The sequence below is a fragment of the Molothrus aeneus genome, chromosome 17, assembly GCF_037042795.1.
Source record: "Molothrus aeneus isolate 106 chromosome 17, BPBGC_Maene_1.0, whole genome shotgun sequence".
Lineage (NCBI taxonomy): Eukaryota > Metazoa > Chordata > Aves > Passeriformes > Icteridae > Molothrus > Molothrus aeneus.
Window position 1 is genome coordinate 9,810,704 of NC_089662.1, and position 18,704 is coordinate 9,829,407.

The 18,704-nt window shown below is 46.7% G+C and overlaps 1 protein-coding gene across 1 annotated transcript; it reads right to left on the reverse strand.

Annotated features, from left to right (window-relative positions):
• Window positions 1-225: 225 nt before the first annotated feature.
• On the reverse strand, window positions 226-1,332 carry LOC136564100 (uncharacterized). The gene has a single exon (XM_066561872.1). The coding sequence runs from the start codon at window positions 1,330-1,332 to the stop codon at window positions 226-228; it is 1,107 nt and encodes a 368-aa protein (XP_066417969.1).
• Window positions 1,333-18,704: the final 17,372 nt, after the last annotated feature.

Below are 18,704 nucleotides of genomic sequence, written 5' to 3' on the forward strand. Positions count from 1 at the left end.
TGGAAGAGGAAGTTCAGAAACTATGGGAAGCAAGTTGCATCATCAGATCCTGCCAAGTCAGTGACTCGGGATGGTTTTAGAAATCTTGAACACAACTGAGGCATCCTGCTAGAGATATGAGTCCTGAATGGGAATCCTGTTCATAACCCCGTCCATCCCATCCCATCCCATCCCATCCCATCCCATCCCATTCCATCCCATCCCTATACTGTATCCATCCCATACCTAATCCATCCCTATGCCGCTCCCATCCCACCCCATCCCATCTTCATCTCCATCCTGCTCCCCCACCCCGGTCCCAATCCCAATCCTGGTCCTCTTCCCGTTCCCAGTTCTGTTCCCTATCCCAGTCTTGTTCCCGATCCCGTTCCCAATCCCAATCCTCTTCCCATTCCCATTCCCATTCCCTGTTCCGATCCCGATCCCAATCCTGATCCCAACTCCAATCCTGATCCCATTCCCGATCCCGATCCCATTCCCGTTCCTGATCCCGATCCCGTTCCCAATCCCATTCCCGTTCCTGATCCCGATCCCATTCCCAATCCCGTTCCCGTTCCCGTTCCTGATCCCATTCCCGTTCCTGATCCCGATCCCATCCCCGATCCCATCCCCGTTCCCAATCCCGTTCCCGATCCCAATCCCATTCCCGATCCCGTTCCCGTTCCTGATCCCGATCCCGATCCCGATCCCATCCCCGATCCCGATCCCGTTCCCGATCCCCATCCCGATCCCGATCCCATTCCCGATCCCGTTCCCGTTCCTGATCCCGATCCCATCCCCGATCCCGATCCCGTTCCCGATCCCGTTCCCGATCCCATTCCCATTCCCGATCCCGTTCCCGTTCCTGATCCCGATCCCATCCCCGATCCCGATCCCATCCTCGATCCCGATCCCGATCCCGATCCCATTCCCGATCCCGTTCCCGTTCCTGATCCCGATCCCATCCCCGATCCCGTTCCCGATCCCATTCCTATTCCCGATCCCATCCCCGATCCCGATCCCGTTCCCGATCCCATTCCCATTCCCGATCCCGATCCCGTTCCCGATCCCATTCCCATTCCCGATCCCGATCCGTTTCCCGCTGCCGCCGCCCCGGGCAGGCCCGTGCGAGTGCTGCCCCCTGCCGGCGCCGCGCGCCCCTGCAGCCGCCGCGGTTGCCGCGGTAACGGAGCGGGCGGAGCGGCGGCTCGGGGGGACAGAGGGGGACAGGGGAGGGCCGGGGGGCCCGAGGGTCCCACCCCGGCTCCGTGGGGCCGTCCCGCCGTCGGGGCTGCAGCACAGCCGCCGGAGCAGTCCCGAGCGAGCAGCGCCGGGGCAGGCGCGCAGCGCCATCCTGGTCCCCTGTCCGGCTCCGCGTTACTCGGGAGCACATTCCCATTCTGTGCTGGGTATTACCTTAACACTGGGCCGGGCCGGGGGCAATGCCGGCAGGCATGGAAACATCCCCGCTTCCGAGCATCCCCTCTTCCAAACATGCCCTGCTTCCCAACATCCCCACTCCCCACATCACCGCCTCCAAACATCCCTGCTTCCAAATGCCATCACCGCTCCCACGTGCTCTGCTCGCAGCTGCTGCTCCCCCCGCTTCCCCCGTGCGGTTTTTCCAAGCCCCCCCCCAAATGACCAGCCTGGGATTCCCCCTCCTGCCGCGTCCCAGCCCGCACGGCGCGTTGGGAGCGCGGGGGGAATTGGCCCGCGGGCTCCGGCGATGCCAAAAGCGGAGTGCCCGGCCCAAAGCGGGGTGCCCGGCCCAAAGCGGGGTGCCCGGCACCGGCAGCCCCCCTCCCTGCTGCCTGCTTAGGATTCGGCCCGCATGCAGGCGGAGGAGGGCTGAGCATCCCGGCGTGCGCCCGCCCCGTGGCCGCGCTGCTGCGGCCATCTGGATGGGGAACAAGGGGCCGAGCTCCGCCAGCGCCTCTGCGAGCGCGCAGGAGGGGCAAGAACAAATGCCGGGAAGATGGGAGCGCGTTGCGATGCGCGGGATGGGAGCGGTGGTCCCAGGGAGGCCACAGCCCTCCCGACCCTTCGAGAGCAGGTTCCTGCCCAGAGAAGGTTCCCTGCTCCCACCTCTCACTGCACAGAAGAATTACGGTTTGTGAGGATTTCCCACCACTCCCCCCCCCATAAATTAGTATCTTCCAGCTGTTTCCTTCCACATAAAATCTCTTCTATTTCTTCTCTTATTGCTGTATATAAACAAACATGAGAGCGGCTCGTTCTAAATAAAGTTATTTGTCTAAGTAAATTAATATATCATATTCTCTCCTGAAATATAGAGAGCTATTTGTCTCCAGAGAAATCATGTTGAGTGACATAGTATAACCCTATTCATTTGCATATGCAGATATGTCTAATTATTCAACTTGCAATTAAAGGCTTGTGTGTCAGCAAATGAGACTAATTAGAATCATAGAATCATGGAATCGTTTAGGTTGGAAAAGCCCTCTAAGATCATCGAGTCCAACCATTCCCCCAGCACTGCCAAGCCCACCACTAACCCACATCCCCAAGTGCCACATCCAGAGGGCTTTTAACCCCCCCCAGGGATGGGGACTCCACCACCACCCTGGGCAGCCTGTGCCAGTGCGGGACAACCCTTTCAGAGAAGAAATTTTCCTTAATTCCAATCTAAACCTACCCTGGTGCACCTTGAGCCTGTTTCTTCTGGTCCTGTTGCTTCCCAACCCCCCCACCTGGCTCCCACCTCCTTGCAGGCAGTGGCAGAGAGCAAAAAGGGCTGACATTACAAGCAAGAGGATGGGCAGCATGAAAGGAATGGTTAAATGAAGCACTGTCCCCAGGATTTTCAGTATCCCTGTCCCAGTTTCCCAGTTGCCTGAAGGAAGGCAGCGAGGCACCTTCTACAGACATCAGACTCATTTTTACCCTGAGCAGAATGATTGAACAATGCGTCACATCTCCACAGTGTGACATGGGGCCCAGCATCACCACACCCTGCTGCCTGCAGGACCTGGGCCCCTCCCTCTCACAACTGTTACTCATTCTGCTCAAAATCAGGAGATGTGGTTAAATCCTGGAAGTGTTGGAATTGGAAACAAAAGTATTTGTGTCTGGAAACTGCTGAAACAAGACTTTTTGGCCTTTTCGTCAAAAGTTCTGGCTAGATTTGTTAGATTGCGGTTGGGAAGCAATCCTCAAGTTGTTCATCAGATTGTTATCCACAGAATAACACAGAATTATAAGAGTAGCATTTATCATGGTCACTCAGAGCAATGTTTTCACAGTATGCACTTTGCAAACCAAAATAAATGCATTTTCAGGTAACAAGTTCATTTTCAAAACTCTATTAGTTCTGGTGGAGCCACAGACAATTTTTCATGGGTACAATGCAGAGTTAAATGAAGAAATTACGTTTAAGAAAAGTAAAAATGACCACATTTTGATGATTTTCAAACCAATACTTCAGGAAGACACGTCAGCCAGGTTTCACAATACAGGAACACAAAGTGCACATCTCTCCTTCCCTTTTCTGATGACTACCTTCCAATGAGAGGAATTATTCTCTAGACATGCCTTGTTTTAATTTGAAAATAAAACAGGATTTAAAATGAAAGAAAGGGAAATGAAAGTATCATCAATGCAAAACAGCAGCTTGTTCTGTTGTTTTTCTTTCGGTGAAAGGAAAAGGAGAAGGAAGAAAATTAATTTCTAGTTAATCCAAATAGCTTGGAAATTGTTATATTTATCTGCTGGGTGAGGAGAAAAACAGTGAAGGGAAACGACATCTCTATCCAGAAGCACCTTGCTGAAAACATGTTTTACAATCATCATTCTGCCTTTTCTTTCTGTTCTGACATTTCAAAGGTGAAAAAGCACCAACACAAAATCATAGGAGCACTTTATGGCTCCACAGATCTGGGTGTGAGAAGTCAGGCTCTTCAGCTTTTCAAGAGACCCAAGATCCCTCTTAGGACCCCAAAAAAGAGCTGCATTTTCACAGAATATCAAACTCATTTGCTTTTCCTGTGATGCTGATGGCATCTCTCAGAGTCCAGCAGCTCTGGGCACTCGGGGGCTTGGAATGTTCTCCTTGCTGTGTTCCCATTTGGGTGGGATCTCATCCATCACTGGATGTTTTACAGCAATATCTGGCCTTTTCCCTCTTTAGCACCTCACCTGTAAATTGAAAGGATCAGGCCCCAAACGGGGCTGTTGGGCCAGCCTGGCTCCTGCTGCCTCCTGCACCTGGCTGGATCACAGGGGGCTTCCATCATTTTTAGCATCTAGGGATCACTGACAGGAGTAAATAAGTATTATATAACCTTCCCCAAAAAGCATAACAAAATAATACCGGGGAAATGAGGTTAAGTGAAACCATTTCAATAATGTTACAGGCCTGCTTTCAATCAATGAACGCTGGGAAATTCAATGTCTGCAGAGGCTGTGATTTCATTTGAGCTCCCTCCACTGCTGAACTCCTCTTCACAAAGCAACGAGTTAAAGACTTAGCAGCAGATTCATAATACATCTAAAATGTACTTTTTGTGTTTAATATTCACTGGAATGGTTGACTTTGCTGGGCTTGGTTATCGAGAAGAATAATAGTTTTCAGTTTCATTGAAGCATAAGATATAATTCCATTATCTTCTTTTCCTTTCTTTTTCTTTCTTCTTTTTTTTTTTTTTTGGATAAAATAATCTGGAAGAAGTAGAGCAAAATGGGAGAAGAAATTATTCTACAGACACTGTTAATTATGTATCCATCATATAAAATAGCAATAATAGCATAATAATTTTTCATTAAATAGAGCACAGGAATATTTGCAATCTCATACTGTCAAGTAAGAAGTGGCTTTAAAAAACCCCCACTTATTCTATTTCAATAATGCTAACTAATTTTGGTGCAATTAACACTAAATTTAGGTGCCTACTAAGTAAGAATTTGACAATTTGATGATTTGTGCTTTGCTCTATATACATTAAGCCCAAATTCAGTCCCTTTAACTTCATAGGCTTAAAAGTTAGGCATCTACTCTAAATAAGGCACCTGGACCAGCAATACAGCTCAGGGACAGCGACCTTGGACTTCGGCTTTGCCACCAACCTGCTCTGTGCTCCAGCCCCCATCTGGCTGCAGAACAATTGCATCACCATATTTTAAATGAGTATGATTGAAAGAGGTGCCACCCTGTTCTCCCTGCAGGGAGCATCTGTTGAGCATTGATCTTCATTTCAGGTGGTTCGGGGTGCAAATGAACTGACTCCAAGAAATTGCCACTATTTCATCTGGAATGCAAAACTCCTGGTGCCTGGTAAAGTGTTCAGAGAGCAAGTCCAGAGAGCAGCATGCTGGAACATTTCCTTTGGTCTGCTTTTCCTGTTTCTGTGGAATACAGCGATTTTTGATGATGCTCCCAGTTATAAAAACTGTCTGATGGACTGGGTAACTCCAAGGCACCTCAGCTTTTTTCCTGTGTGAGTTTATTCCACATGTCTGTCAAGGAATGCCATGCTCCATGAAATGGGAAAATCCCTTTGCAGGCACTGAGGGTTTCCTCATTCAAACAAAACCCAGCAGTGTGCTGGGTTCCAGCAAAGCAGACCCTTCCTGCAAAGCACAGAACAAGGTTTGGTCCTTGCAGAGGTCCAGCATTAGAAAGGGAAATGATTGCTGGTGGAAAACACAGACCATTTGATATGAAGAGCATGAGAAGAAGGAAAGAAGCTGCTGCTGCTACTGCTGCAGCTTTAAATTAAAATGCTGCATCAGCCAGTCCCTGAGGACTTGATAGAAATCTAATTAGTCAGACAATCTGGCACCAAATGTCCTAATTTCCCCAATCCATGTGGGATTTGTGTATTCTCTTACTCACTGCAGTTCTAAATTTCAACCTGAGCCTTTCTAACCCCTCTCCTTTTTCAGCACAGACATGGGACTCCAGAGAAGGTGATCCCTATCAAAACCTAATTGTTTTTCATAAACCTTTAATTAATTAGACTCAGGCTCATGAAAGACACTTAAAATATTAACAGTTTGTTTAGAGACAAGTGCTGGGAGAGGGTTGCTGCAGCCTCCTATTTCAGTGAGAAACCCAAATGTAATTAATGCGGGTGGGCACAGGCTCCGTGTGGGGCCCCAGACTGGGAGTCCTCCCCAAAACCCACCCAGAGCAGCACAAGGAGCATGGGCTGGGCCATGGCCAGGAGGATGGAGGCAAAGTGGACCCTCTGCAGCCGGGGTTAAGGAGTGGTGGATTTTAAGAAAAGCTCTGGAAAGGCACCAGAGTCCCCCCAGGGTGGCTGTGGAGGGCACAGTGAGGACAGCAGGCTCCAGAGGCAATTAACCTTGTCCTGGGGTGCCACGAGCTCCTGGAGCAAGGTGCTGAGTGCCTCTGAATCCCCCTGGCACCCTCGGAGAGTGAGAATCCTGGCTCACACAGGATTAAGCCATTCGGGAGTAACAGATTTGATTTTTCCTTTTTTTTTTTTTTCTCCAGAGCGGCTATGACCTGTCATGTCAAAGCTTTTTATTAAAGTCTCTTAATCCCCAGATTATCACCACAATAGTTTCACAGGCCCATTCCACATAAGGCAGGCCCCATTGTGGAGATGCACATTGGAGGAGTTTTAATCTGCAAATTATTGGCATGCAAGACCATGAGGGGCTGCTTTGCTGTGTTGCCCGTTGCGTCAAGGGGAATTGAATATTTATAAAGACGACTTCAAATGGGCCATGCACTGTATTCCTCCCACATATGTGCAATCCCCATGTGGCAGAGGGGCCCTGCTGAAAGAGAAAAAACCTGCCTTGCCACCACAGCACACACATGGAAGCTGTGCAGGCTGCGTGGAGAGAGGGTGAGCAGGGCCGGGGAAATGGTCTGGTCCCCTCCTCCAAACACCCCATTTCAGCCACACAGGATGCATGATTTGATTTTTAAGAGAGCAGTAATGAAAGAGGAAAGGCAGAGTTGATGGTGGAATCTCCATTTCTTTCTTGAGTACCAGGGGAGGACAGCAAACAGATAAAGTCCCTGACAGGGATCCTTCACTGACACAAAATATGCCATGTGGAGAGAAGGCTTATGCTGTATACAAAACTAATTAGCAGTTACCTTCTAGATTAAAGAACAACTCGAGCATCTGTTTCCCTGAAGCGTTTTTAAAAAAAGGCATGGCCCTCTTTAAAATAGCCTGCCAGATTTTAAAATGTCACCTCTTGGGTCTGGGGGCTCCCAGAGGACGTGCTGGGGAGCCCAGGAGGGACCATCCCCTCTGTGAGCTGTTCCTGGGCTGGCAGGGAGCTGCAGGGCAGAGCAGCAGGTCCCTCTCTTTTCCCTGGAGGTGTTTGTACAAACACCTTGCTGCATCTCACTGCGAGAGGCACCACACAAAGCACTAATGTGGAAATTCTGTATGAACAGGAATTGATGGGGACCATTGTGAGCCTGAGCGGGGTGGGCTCAGTAAAAAGGGGAGCAAAGCCAAGCCCCTGGCACTGAGCTGGACCTCACCTGCATGAAGGAGGCAGGTTTATAGATAGATATAGATATAGATTATATAGATATATATATATAGATGATATAGATAGATATATATATAGATGATATAGATAGATATATATAGATGATATAGATATATAGATATATAGATATATAGATTAGATTATAGATATAGATATAGATATTGATTGATTAGACATAGATATAGATTATAGATATAGATATATAGATATATAGATTATATTATAGATATAGATACTGATCTATTAGATATAGATAGATATAGATATAGATATAGATATAGATATAGATATAGATATAGATATAGATATATCTGCATTCTGCAGGGTGAGCAGCTCCTTCAGGTCTCCCAGCAAAGGTGCTGCAGCACAAGGCCAGATCCTGGCTCCCACTGATAAAGGTCCTGCTGAGACCCCAGCTCTGGGCCAGGCTGCAGAATCCAGCAGGGCAGCTCAGCCTCAGCCCTCAGCAGCAATCTGGGAGCTTCTCAGTCAGTGGGTGAGGCTGAGGATAGCCCAGGACAGGGCCTGGCTCTCCCTGTGTTATCTCCTGATGCTCTCCAGCCAAGGATGTCCCTGGTCACAGATCTAACTCAGGATCTGCAGACTTGGACTCAACCCTGGCTCTGCCACAGCCTTCCCTTATGACCTTGGAGCAGCTGCTTAGGTTTCCTGCATACCTGTTTCCCATCTGTTAGAAAATGACTGGGTATATTAAAGGGTTCCTGGGAAGATAAGTAAACTGTGAGGCCATTATTAGCTATTACACTGATAGGGCCCAAATGTTCCTATTTTCTGTAACAGCTCAAGAACTTAAGCAGGCACTAAGAGGCTCTGGGAAAATAAAGCTTTGTTCTTCTGGGGTGCTCTCTCATAGGAGGGTGGTGTGTCTCCCTCCAGAGCCAGCTCTCCATGCATTTTATGAAATTGCAATGCCCTTATTTTCCCTAACAGCCCTTGTTCCAGCCTGTGAAATGGCCTTTGGCTCGTGGAAACCTTCCAATGTGCTCAGTATTACCTGCAAGGCCTGTATTAATCATAATGTGCAGGTGCCAGAGCCTCCAAAGGGAAGGAGAAGGGAGAGGCTGGGTAATTGATTGCTACACAGCCCCAGCAGGAGATGTTGCATTAGTCCAAAAATTACTTTGCTTTCTGGTTCCCAAAGTTCTTGGGAGTATAAAACAGCAGAGAAGGTTGTCTGTGAATCATCTGTCATCTCTTTTGGCTACTGCCTTTTCATGACTTGTGGAAAAAAAAAATTATAAATAAAGCGTGGGGGTGGGGGAAGTGACTAATTGAGTGCAATAATTAAACACAGATCCCAAAAAAGCTGAGCGTGTTTCTTCAGCCATCAGCACCCTGAGTGAGGGGTGGGAATGCCTCCAGGAATTGGCAGGACTCAGCTACTGTGGAGCAGCAGTGTAAGGAGCAGCAGCATCTGGCAGGGTGCAACAGAGGGTTTCACATGATGCAGCCAGTGCAAAATGTTGGGGTTGGACATGCTCAGGCCTGGGCAGTGGAGCTGATGCAGAGAATTGGCTCCTCTTGTTGCCCTGTTTGAAGGGAGCCAAAATAAAGGAGGGTTTAGTGCTGCGAGGAAATGAAAGGTGAGGAGTAACCCCAGCAGGAAAAGTCAGAGCATCTTGTGCTCACCTGGGCCACCAAATTTGCAGACAAGGCCACCAGCTCCCTGCAGACATGTGAATGCACTAAATTAAACTGGCACCCAGCTTGGAAAACTTCCACTCCAGCCAATGGTATTTGCAGGGTGAAACACCAGCATCAGTATTTCCCATGTGCCAAGCAGAGCCATTTGTCTCCAGTTGTTCCCTCTCTGCTTCCATTAATAAAGGCAGCTGAAGACACACTGAGCACATTCCCTTTCAGACATCTCCCCAAAGTTGGTGACATTTGGAAGCACACAGGCAGCTGCACTGTGAGATAAAGTTCAGTGATGTATTCAGACACGGCTCCGTTCCGAAGGTTGCATCTTTCACGGGAGCCTGGCGCTGAAACCCAGGTTGTGTTCTTTAAATGCAGAATTACTCTTCCTCCTGGTTCACACATATTGATGAATACACTGGGAAGATGGCTGGATTTCTGCAGAGTCCCATGCTTTCTTTTCCTGACACATGCATCCCCCTGCCAACACCACAGACCTAATTAGTGCTCCCTTATTTCTGTTCACCAGCGAGGAAGCATGTGGCACCTTTCCACAAGCCTAGAAACTCTCTCTCGACACAGACATGCACCATATTGCAATGGGTGGGATAGAAGCTTGGTGGAACTGGCACTTCCACTGAGGTTTAATGTCATGGCAGCCAAAACAAGAGGGGCCAGCACCCCAAACACAGCCTGGCACAGCAAGGCGAGGGATGCGGTTCTGAGTTTCCCATCCCTTACCCTCCATGTCCCTGTCCCCTAAGAACCACACTCTGCTTCTGGGTCAGTTGTTGAAACTGGATTTGTGTATTGTCCAGAAAAAAAAAAAAAAATCCAGAATTATGGCTTGGTCATAAATGCAGATGTGATTTGTGCAGTTTAATATAATACAGCAAATGCAAGAGCTGGGAGGAAGAAATGGCAGGGACAGGATGAACCCTGGAGACAGAGCTCTGGGAAAGGAGAATTAGGAAACCCCATAAAGGAAACAGAAAGAGGGCAGGGGCATATCTGCCTTCAGTTCTCCTCCAAACAGAAAAAGGCACATCCCCTCCCAAACCTGGCCAGCCCTGCAGGTCAGAGATATTGTGTGAATATGCACTCGAGGTTATTGTTCTTCCCATGCTGGGGAGAGTTATTTGAAGTCTCCTGCTGGTGTTAAATTAAATTACCCATATAAATAGCACTGGAGGTGACAGACAATAAATCCCACTGCTTTGCAAGCAGGCTGCTGCAATGGGCAGAAAGGTAGAGCTATTGTAACGTGCCCTAAAAGGCTCCTATTTAAGCTACATCTCATCAGCCTTCACCTGGTGGAAGTTACTTTACAGCCCTCCCCCTGCATTGATATCCAGCTCCTGCTGTACAAGAGCCAAGCCTACCAAATCTCTAAGGAGTGAGGAGCAAAGTGCCTTAATTATTCTTACAGTGTTATTTTTGGGTTTCCACTAATTTTGCTAAAAATCTATTTGAGTGTTTCTACACTTAAATTTCTAATTAATATTATTTTAAAATAGTGCTTCTTATAAAAGATAAAATATAAAAAAAGCCTGCTCAGCAATTACTTTTTTTTTTTCCCTTAAATATCCATCTTACTTTGCAAGGTTACTCCCTACTGCTCCTTTTCAAGATTAAAACAAGAAGTTAAAACAAGTGAGAGAATGAATTTTCCCCAGGGAAGCTAACAAAATTCATATCCCAGCAAGCAGCATCTCAGGGAGCAGTGATGCCAGACACATACAGGTGATGTAAAATGCTTGAAATTAGGAATATATGCAGTGTTCAAAAAACAACAACAGCAAAAGGCTTGGTGGTTTTGTGTTTAACAGGGGTATGGGTGTCATTACTGAATTGGTATCCACCAAATAAAAGCATAGATAGGATGAGAGGAAAATCAGAGGCTTATTTTTTTAAAAAACCAGAATCTCTCTAAGCCAAATTAACCCCTGATGTACACCCAGTAAATCTGATGGTGCTACTGGGCAGCCAGAGATAACCTGGCTCTTTTTCTTTGTTTTCCACTTATTTTAGAGGAGACAGCCTATTTTTATGCTGCTGGCCAAGAGAGAGAGTGTGAGGACTGACAGTCAATTCAAGGCTGCAAAGTGCTGCATTGCTGTGAAGTGTTTAATTTAGATCCTTTTTGTGTTTCTGGGGATGTTGCCTGAGCTGTCTACAAGAAAAAAGGTGAGGTGCAGCTCAGAAATTGCAGTGATGTAAAAAATTAGGGGGCATACAAGAAAAAAAAAAAAGGACAAGAAAATGAAACAACAACAAAAACCTATCACAGAGTGTGAAATTCACCTGGATCCCTCCTAAGGAGTTTGCACATTTGTGTGATTAGAGTCATATTTATAGGAAAATCTTGTCACTTCTCCTCACACTCTGCAGGGCTGTAAAACACATCAGTGCTGCTCTCGGGTTTTGGAAGGAGCTGCTGGAAACAGGTGAGTCTGTGCACGAGGAGCAAAGCCTGTGGTCCAGGAGGACCCTACCCACCCGAAGGGTCCTGAATAATGTACAAGAGCAGGATTGCCTCCTTGTAACCTGTCAGAAACACAGGCTGGCATTAAAATTAACAAACAAGCAAAGAAAGGCTCCATTTTAAACCTCAAAATCACAATAAAAGGACCTTGCTCAGTTGTCAACTTAAAAATCTCCATGATCCCCAAAAGATTTATAAAATATTGTAATTATAATTGCTGCACCCAGTGACATCCCCAGCACTTTGTGGAACATGTGGAATATGAATAAAGAGGAGAGTGAGAGGAAGAACCAGAGAGAGTGGAAGAAGTGATAAAGAGGCAAAACAAAAGAGAAGACGATCCCAAGCCTGTGCTGCCAATCTTTCTGCTCATCTAAAGTGATATTTGATTTCTGAGCATCTCATAACACAGCATTGATAGATCTATTTCTCTTGCAGGGCTGTCCAGTTTTATACATTTCAAGTTGCCAGTGCTGCACTGTGAAACCTCGCCCAGCCCATTTTCCCCAGAAGGAGCTCCTCAGGCAGAAATAAGGATATTTCTTTTTCTGGTTGTCACAGGGATGTGTTGGGCACCTAATATATATACATTTAAAAGGAAACAAAAAGGCATGCAGAAAGCAACCAGAGCCCTGAACCAAAGATAAAAGCCTAAACAAGAGCACTGAAGTGTGAGGTTAAACGGAGAGGGAAAAGCCATTAGGGACAGTAGAGCTTTGGAAAAGTGTAGAAATAATTCTTAAGGAGTGGTGAAGTATGTCTTAAAGACAGAAGTCATAAAAACATGGAGAGCTATTGTTGGAGCTCAAGACAATACAAATTACTTCCCCCAGTCACAACTGACTGGAAGAGATCTCTGGTCTGAAGTAAAATGGCATTTCTGACTGTAAACTCCTTTCAAGGCCTGGCTGCCTGAACACAAACAGAAGCAACGTTGTCACCACAAAGATAATAAAACAGCAATTGTTTTGTTGGCTTGTCACATATTACAGCTAATTATTTAATTACTCCAATTTAAAATTTTACTAGATTTAGCACCAAAGCATAAAAATCTAGTGATTGCAGTGTCAGAAAGGAATAATATAATTAACGTATTTAGTAGTAGCATATTAAACTGTTGATTGCACTGCATTAATCAGCAGAGATTATATGATCCATGGGAGCTGGATGGAGCACAGGCCTGTGTGGGACTGGGCTGTCTTCCTCCCTGTCCCATCCCTTTGCACACCCATGGGGTGGGATGGGAGGAGGGGGTGAGGAGACAGGCAGGGCCACTCCTGCTGCAAGGGTCCTGGTGCAGGCAAACTGGACAGCAGCTGGTGGCATCAGCACAGGGGCACACTCTGAGCACCCTGCACCATCCCACAGCCAGGCCCGGGGCACAGGTGACACATCTGGGGACACAGCAGACTCTGAAGGCTCTTCCCCCCAGGGATGTGCTGGAGGTCCCCTGAAGCTGGTGAGGTTTGCCCAGATCTGATCCCTCAGAGCTCAGCTTCACCCTGTTCCTCCCACAGAGACACAGGGCCCAGAATGAAGCATTTCAGTGAAGCAAGGCCTAATTCCCAGGGGTATTCATGATGCCTTGAGAAGGCTGCCCTAGAACAGAGGCCAGACAAAGTTAAAGAAGTAGGGATTTATTAGCAGGCCTCCATGGATCCACCTGGGGCAGCACAAGAGCCCAGCCAGGGCTACACCCAAGATGAACCAAAATGGTCACAAAATGCACAACTGGTCATGAGGTCTTTCACTTCTATAAGTTCTGCTTCATTTGCATATTGGAGTTAATTGTCCAATTACAGCTTTAGCCCATGCAGTCCCATCCTTCTTGTTTTTCTCTCTTCAACCCACGTTGTTTGTGCTCTTGGCCCTGAGATTTGGATCAGTTGTCCTTGGTCCCCAGCTAGAGAAGGAATTGTTTTGTCTCCCTTCTCTGTGAAGAGAGCTTTCTATCTCCTAACATGAAGCTCAGACCTATGCACTAAAGCAGCACAGAACCTGAAAAACATAAAAACTGAAACCTGAGGCATCATCCACAGCACACCAAATTCAGAAGCAGTTGGGGGAGTCCCTTTGAGGCAAAAATTTGTTATTATAGTCACCTCCAGAAGGGATCACCCAGCAATTAGAAGTAGAGAAATTGTTTCTGCCTGACGTAGCCCAATAACATTTCTTTTTTCCCTCCATGGCTCCAGAGCCAGGCAGCCAACAGAGGGAGCAGGAATTGCTGAGCAGCACAACATGCCAGGCTCTGCCATCCCCTCTCCTGTTTGACTGCTGATGGTGCTGGCACACAAACCAGGAGGCAGCAAAAGGTGCCAGCCTTGGAGGAATGATGGGCTCTGAACTCCTGCAACAGGACATGGAACAGCTCAGCTCTTCAGTGGAGCCCACGCCAAACAGGAGCTCTGATCTGAAAACAGGAAAATGAAGCAAGAAACAAGTAAAGACAAGGCCACTCTGGAAGAAAGGATGTGAAACAGCAAGAGAGGATAAGGGTTTACATTTCTGAGCTTAGCTCTCTTCTATAAAATATTTCCCTGCTCAAAAAGGGGAAAGGTAGTAGGTGAAAGAGATATCAGATGAAACATACAGACAAGACCAGACACATCTGTCTAATAATTACAAATTACACCAATTCATTTTTTCAGAATAATTTCTGTCTGAAAAGAAGCACTCGGTGTTCCCCTTTCTCTCTCAGCAAGCACAGGGGTTTGCTTGCCTTTCTTGTGAGACAAGTCATCTTCTCCAGCATCTCAGAAATCCATGCCCACAGCAGAAATCCTCCCTGCACCCATCCAGGTTCCAGACCCACACCTCTCCACATGCACTTTGCTCCCCAGCCACCCTTAGCACAGATAAATAAGTGTTTTTCTGTGGTGGAGCTGTTTCTTTTCCCAGCTGAAAATGCCATTATCCTATAGCTTTATCTAAAACCTATGGATTTGTGTTTATATTCACATCACAGCCAGGTTTGAACTTCCCAGTCTGCTGCTTCTTAGGGACAAGGTGTGTTGCTGAATAAAGTTTGCAGGTTTTCACAACAGGAAGGGGAAGGTGCACGTGGGCAGCAGAAGGGCACCTCAGGCTGATACAAACTGCTAAATCCCAGACTGTCCCAGCTGCCTGTGACTTCTCATCCACACATAAATGAGGCATTGTTGCAAGACGAGCACAAACTGTATTTTTCAAATTAAAAGAAATAATTTACTTAGGGTTTTTTTTTCCTCCCCAAATAACAGAATTCGAATATATTATTTGAAAAATTACATTTTCTTTTTCCACCTCACTGCGTCCAATGATTGTGGTGTGATTATTAAACACTTCATAAATAATAATGTGACATTTTTAGATTGTGTGTCTGATTAAGCAGCCATTCTTCTCTCCCTGACTGCGGCCCTGGACAGATGAGATTGCTGCAGACGCCGCAATCTTCATGGCTCCTTCCCTGGGGATCAGGGATCAGAAGTCACCCCATAACCCAATTAAATCCAAGAGGATATGAGCTGATCACTTCAGGCCAGCTCCAAAACTCACAGCTATCCATGGGGCATCTTGGCACAATGAGCAGCAGCTCTGACCCATGAACACAGCTCGATGCATTTTCCAGCGGGGATATTTTACATAGTGAAATATCTTTCTTTCTCTGCAGTGGGCAATAATTTTACTCAATTAGGGTTTGGTACTAAGAAGCCTGCTTTAAGAGCAGGCAGTTCCAGATGAAGACAGAACTAAACCCAGGGAACTGAGATATAAGAGAAGACAGGTGTTATCTACAAGCAAATAAGTGAACTTGAGAGATAAATACTCTCTCAATGAGGGAACAGTCTTTCAAGGATCAATGACTTTTCTCTTCAAAAAGTTTACTGCCCCTTGTAAACAGTAAAAAAAAAAAAAGGAAATAGTAAGATTATTTATTCAATAAAAAGCCAGAATCCAGTGGCATTTGTCCCCTGGTTATTGCAGTGCCTAGGATGCAGCTGTGGCTCTCAGAGGTGCCACTCAGAGCAGCACAGAGTGAAAGGAACCATCTCCTCACCCACATTCTCCCTAGCCCAGTATGGCATTTGGGTGAGTTAATCCCAGTCAGAAAACCCAAATGCTTTCTCTTTTTTCCTGAACACAATCACCATATCAGAAAAATGACCAAAGAAAGCATCCCCTCTCCATAAACCCTCCCAACCATCTGTCTGGATATTACTGACCTTTCATATCATGCAGGCGCGAGGTGGAAAAGGATGGGATAAGGAGTGTGGTGGTGGGGGGGGAGGTGTGGAAAAATGTCTTTGCTGTAACAATGACTTATTGCATTTGGATAATCTCTCTTCTTGTCCCACTGCTAACATGGTAATGTCTCTCCACCTCCTGCATGTCAATAATGCAATAACCTGCTCCCCGCCTGCATCAATAACACAACAGCCGCTCTCCGCTTTCGGCAGCACTGATGAATTCTAGAATTGCAACAGCTCAGATGGTCCATGCGAGCTCGTCCCTGCCTCCCACCCTCATTACATTTTAATTTCACTTTAAAGACAGTTGCTATCAGCATTGTTTGGCTACAGCTTCTGTAAAATAAGCTCAGGCTGTGTGTGAACTCGGGAGGCTCCTTGGCTCAGCACAGGTGTCGGGATATTTTCTATCAGAGTGGGTTTCTTTGTATATTCTCCATTGAAAAATTAAGGCAAGATTTGCCAAAGACTTAACTGGCCAACAGCTCAATGTATTCTCTGAAGAAGCTGCCCTAAGCTCAGCACTTCTGAAAATCTGTTACTTGTGCTCAGTGTGGCAGGTCAGATGCTCAGCTCACTGTCCCCATTGCAACCTTCAAATCTGTGCCAGTTACACTGACATCAGTCCACCAGTTATTGATTAAGCAGTGTTGGTTTAAAGCATAAACACACACAAGTGCTCTCCCCAGACATGTTAAGTAAATTATGGTTTAAAAAAAATTATCTGATAACTACAGCTAAAAAATAGTTGAAGTCAATGTGACAGGATGGAAAAACTATCTGAAAGCATAATCAAGTATGCTTAATATCACAGAGCATATGGCAAAAAGATCTTGTAAGAGAATCCTTAATACTACAGTGGCCTTCACACACTGATTAATATCATCTCCTCTGTACAGTCTAGCATGGATAGATTCAAGCAGAAGCTGATAATTTTCAGAAATGCCGCTCCTCATAATGATAGAAGATGAGATTTTGTGAGTTATGTTGAAAATTATTGGCAAAGGTTAGGTGATTTCCCAGTGGTGCTAGAGGGAAAACATTGCTTGCAAATTACCAGCATTTGTCAGTACTAATATCACATCCCCCAGCCACCTCAACTGTCAACATTAATAGGTGTCTTTACAGCAAAAAGGGGTGACAATAGTCAGGCTTGATCAGACCTTGAAATGAGAAGAGGAGCATGATATGGAGGATAAAGACATGGAAATGTGCTTGCAGTGGCTCCTGCCTCAGCTCCCAGCATCCCACCTGTCGCTGTGTGGGTGGCACTGCTCACCACGCTCTGCCAATTATCACATTTGCTTCCCTGCTCGCTCCCTTCCCATCTCTCCCTCATTTGCTGGGCAGATTTCACTGCCTCTTCCATCCTCTCTCTTTCCAGTCACTGCTCTGCTTTCACCTAGCTGTCATTAGCCCAGTGTTTTTGTTTCCAAGAAGTAAATGCAGGACGCTTTTCCAAGGAAAAGAATGCAAGGTACGAGGCTTTCTGAAAGGTTTCCTGGTGCCTGGGTAATGGCAGGCTTTGATTATTCTCCTGCCAGTGCCCTGCAGAGCCTTTGGGCACAGAGCACCCTGGATCTCAGGCAAGGAGCCCACAGCTCCCCAGGAAGGAGATGAGAGGCAGGGGTTCTTATCAGGCTTCTGTTTCCTGCCCTTCCTCCCACCTGGGCACAGCAGCAGCTCTGCCTATCCCTTGCATCTTAGCCCTTATTATCTTACCCCCATTTAGTATCTTACCCCTATTTAAACCTTGAGAGCTTCCAAGATTTCTGGGCTGGGAAGGTTTGGATGAGTGGGGAAGAGCCTGACCCATGGCTGGATTTACCTGGTCTGTGAGTGCAGAGCTCCTCAGATAAAACCAATACAGGCAAAGGTCTACACTCCTGGCAGGCACTAATCATCACTGGTGCTCAGCAATTAATTAGTGTTGTGCTGAAGAGTTGCTAAGGTATTTTCCCTCCCTGTTTTCCCTCTGTACATGTCATGGGAAAGGACTTGACAGCACTTGGAATTCAGCTCTGGTGACCTGTCTTTGTTTCAAGCAGGCAAAATAAACTGTGACTTCACTCCCCACATCTTCATCTTCCAGGATGCTCAGCCCATGCAGCTGGGGACAGGGACCAGCTTTGTCCCTAAATTAACACACAGGCTGATGTGCAGTTTGGTGCCCCAACCAAGGAGACCACATAAAACACAGACATCTGCTCTGCTGAGCCTTTCAGCACCAGAGGTAGCATTAATTTAGCTCAGCCACAACCAGAGATAAAAATCATTTCCATTCGACTCCTCCTTCTGTCAAAGTGAATAAAATACAGTTCACTTGCTCACCCCTCCTGGCCCCAAGGTGATTAGCATTAGCAAACCCAATCAGCCCGTGGCCACAGCACCACTCTGCATTAATGCAGAGCTGGGGGAGGGCCTTGGTGCTATCAGCACAGCAAGAGAGCCTCACCTTTTAATGTGGTCATTCCTCACATGGCTGCCAGTGATAAAAGAAGCTGTCAAAACAGACAGCCCAGCCCAGGCAGAGATGGGGGGGAATTCTGGTGGCTTTTCAGGGAAAGAGAAAGGAAAGCACTCAGTAAACACTGCACAGATCCTCAGGAGTTACCAATCATGGAGTAACAAGGTGCTTCTTGTCATACAGAATCATAGAATTATAGGAAAGGAATCTTAAAGATCATCTTGTTCCAACCCCTGCCATGAGCAGGGACACCTTCCCCTGTCCCAGGCTGCTCCAAGTCCTGTCCAACCTGGCCTTGGACACTTCCACAACTTCTCTGCACAACCTGTTCAGCCTCTGCTCAGACAACCCTGAATGCTGGTGCAAAAGCTGATTCTTC

Coding starts and splice junctions, on each gene's coding strand:
- LOC136564100 (XM_066561872.1), bottom strand. CDS start 1,332: ATGGCGCTGCGCGCCTGCCCCGGCGCTGCTCGCTCGGGACTGCTCCGG.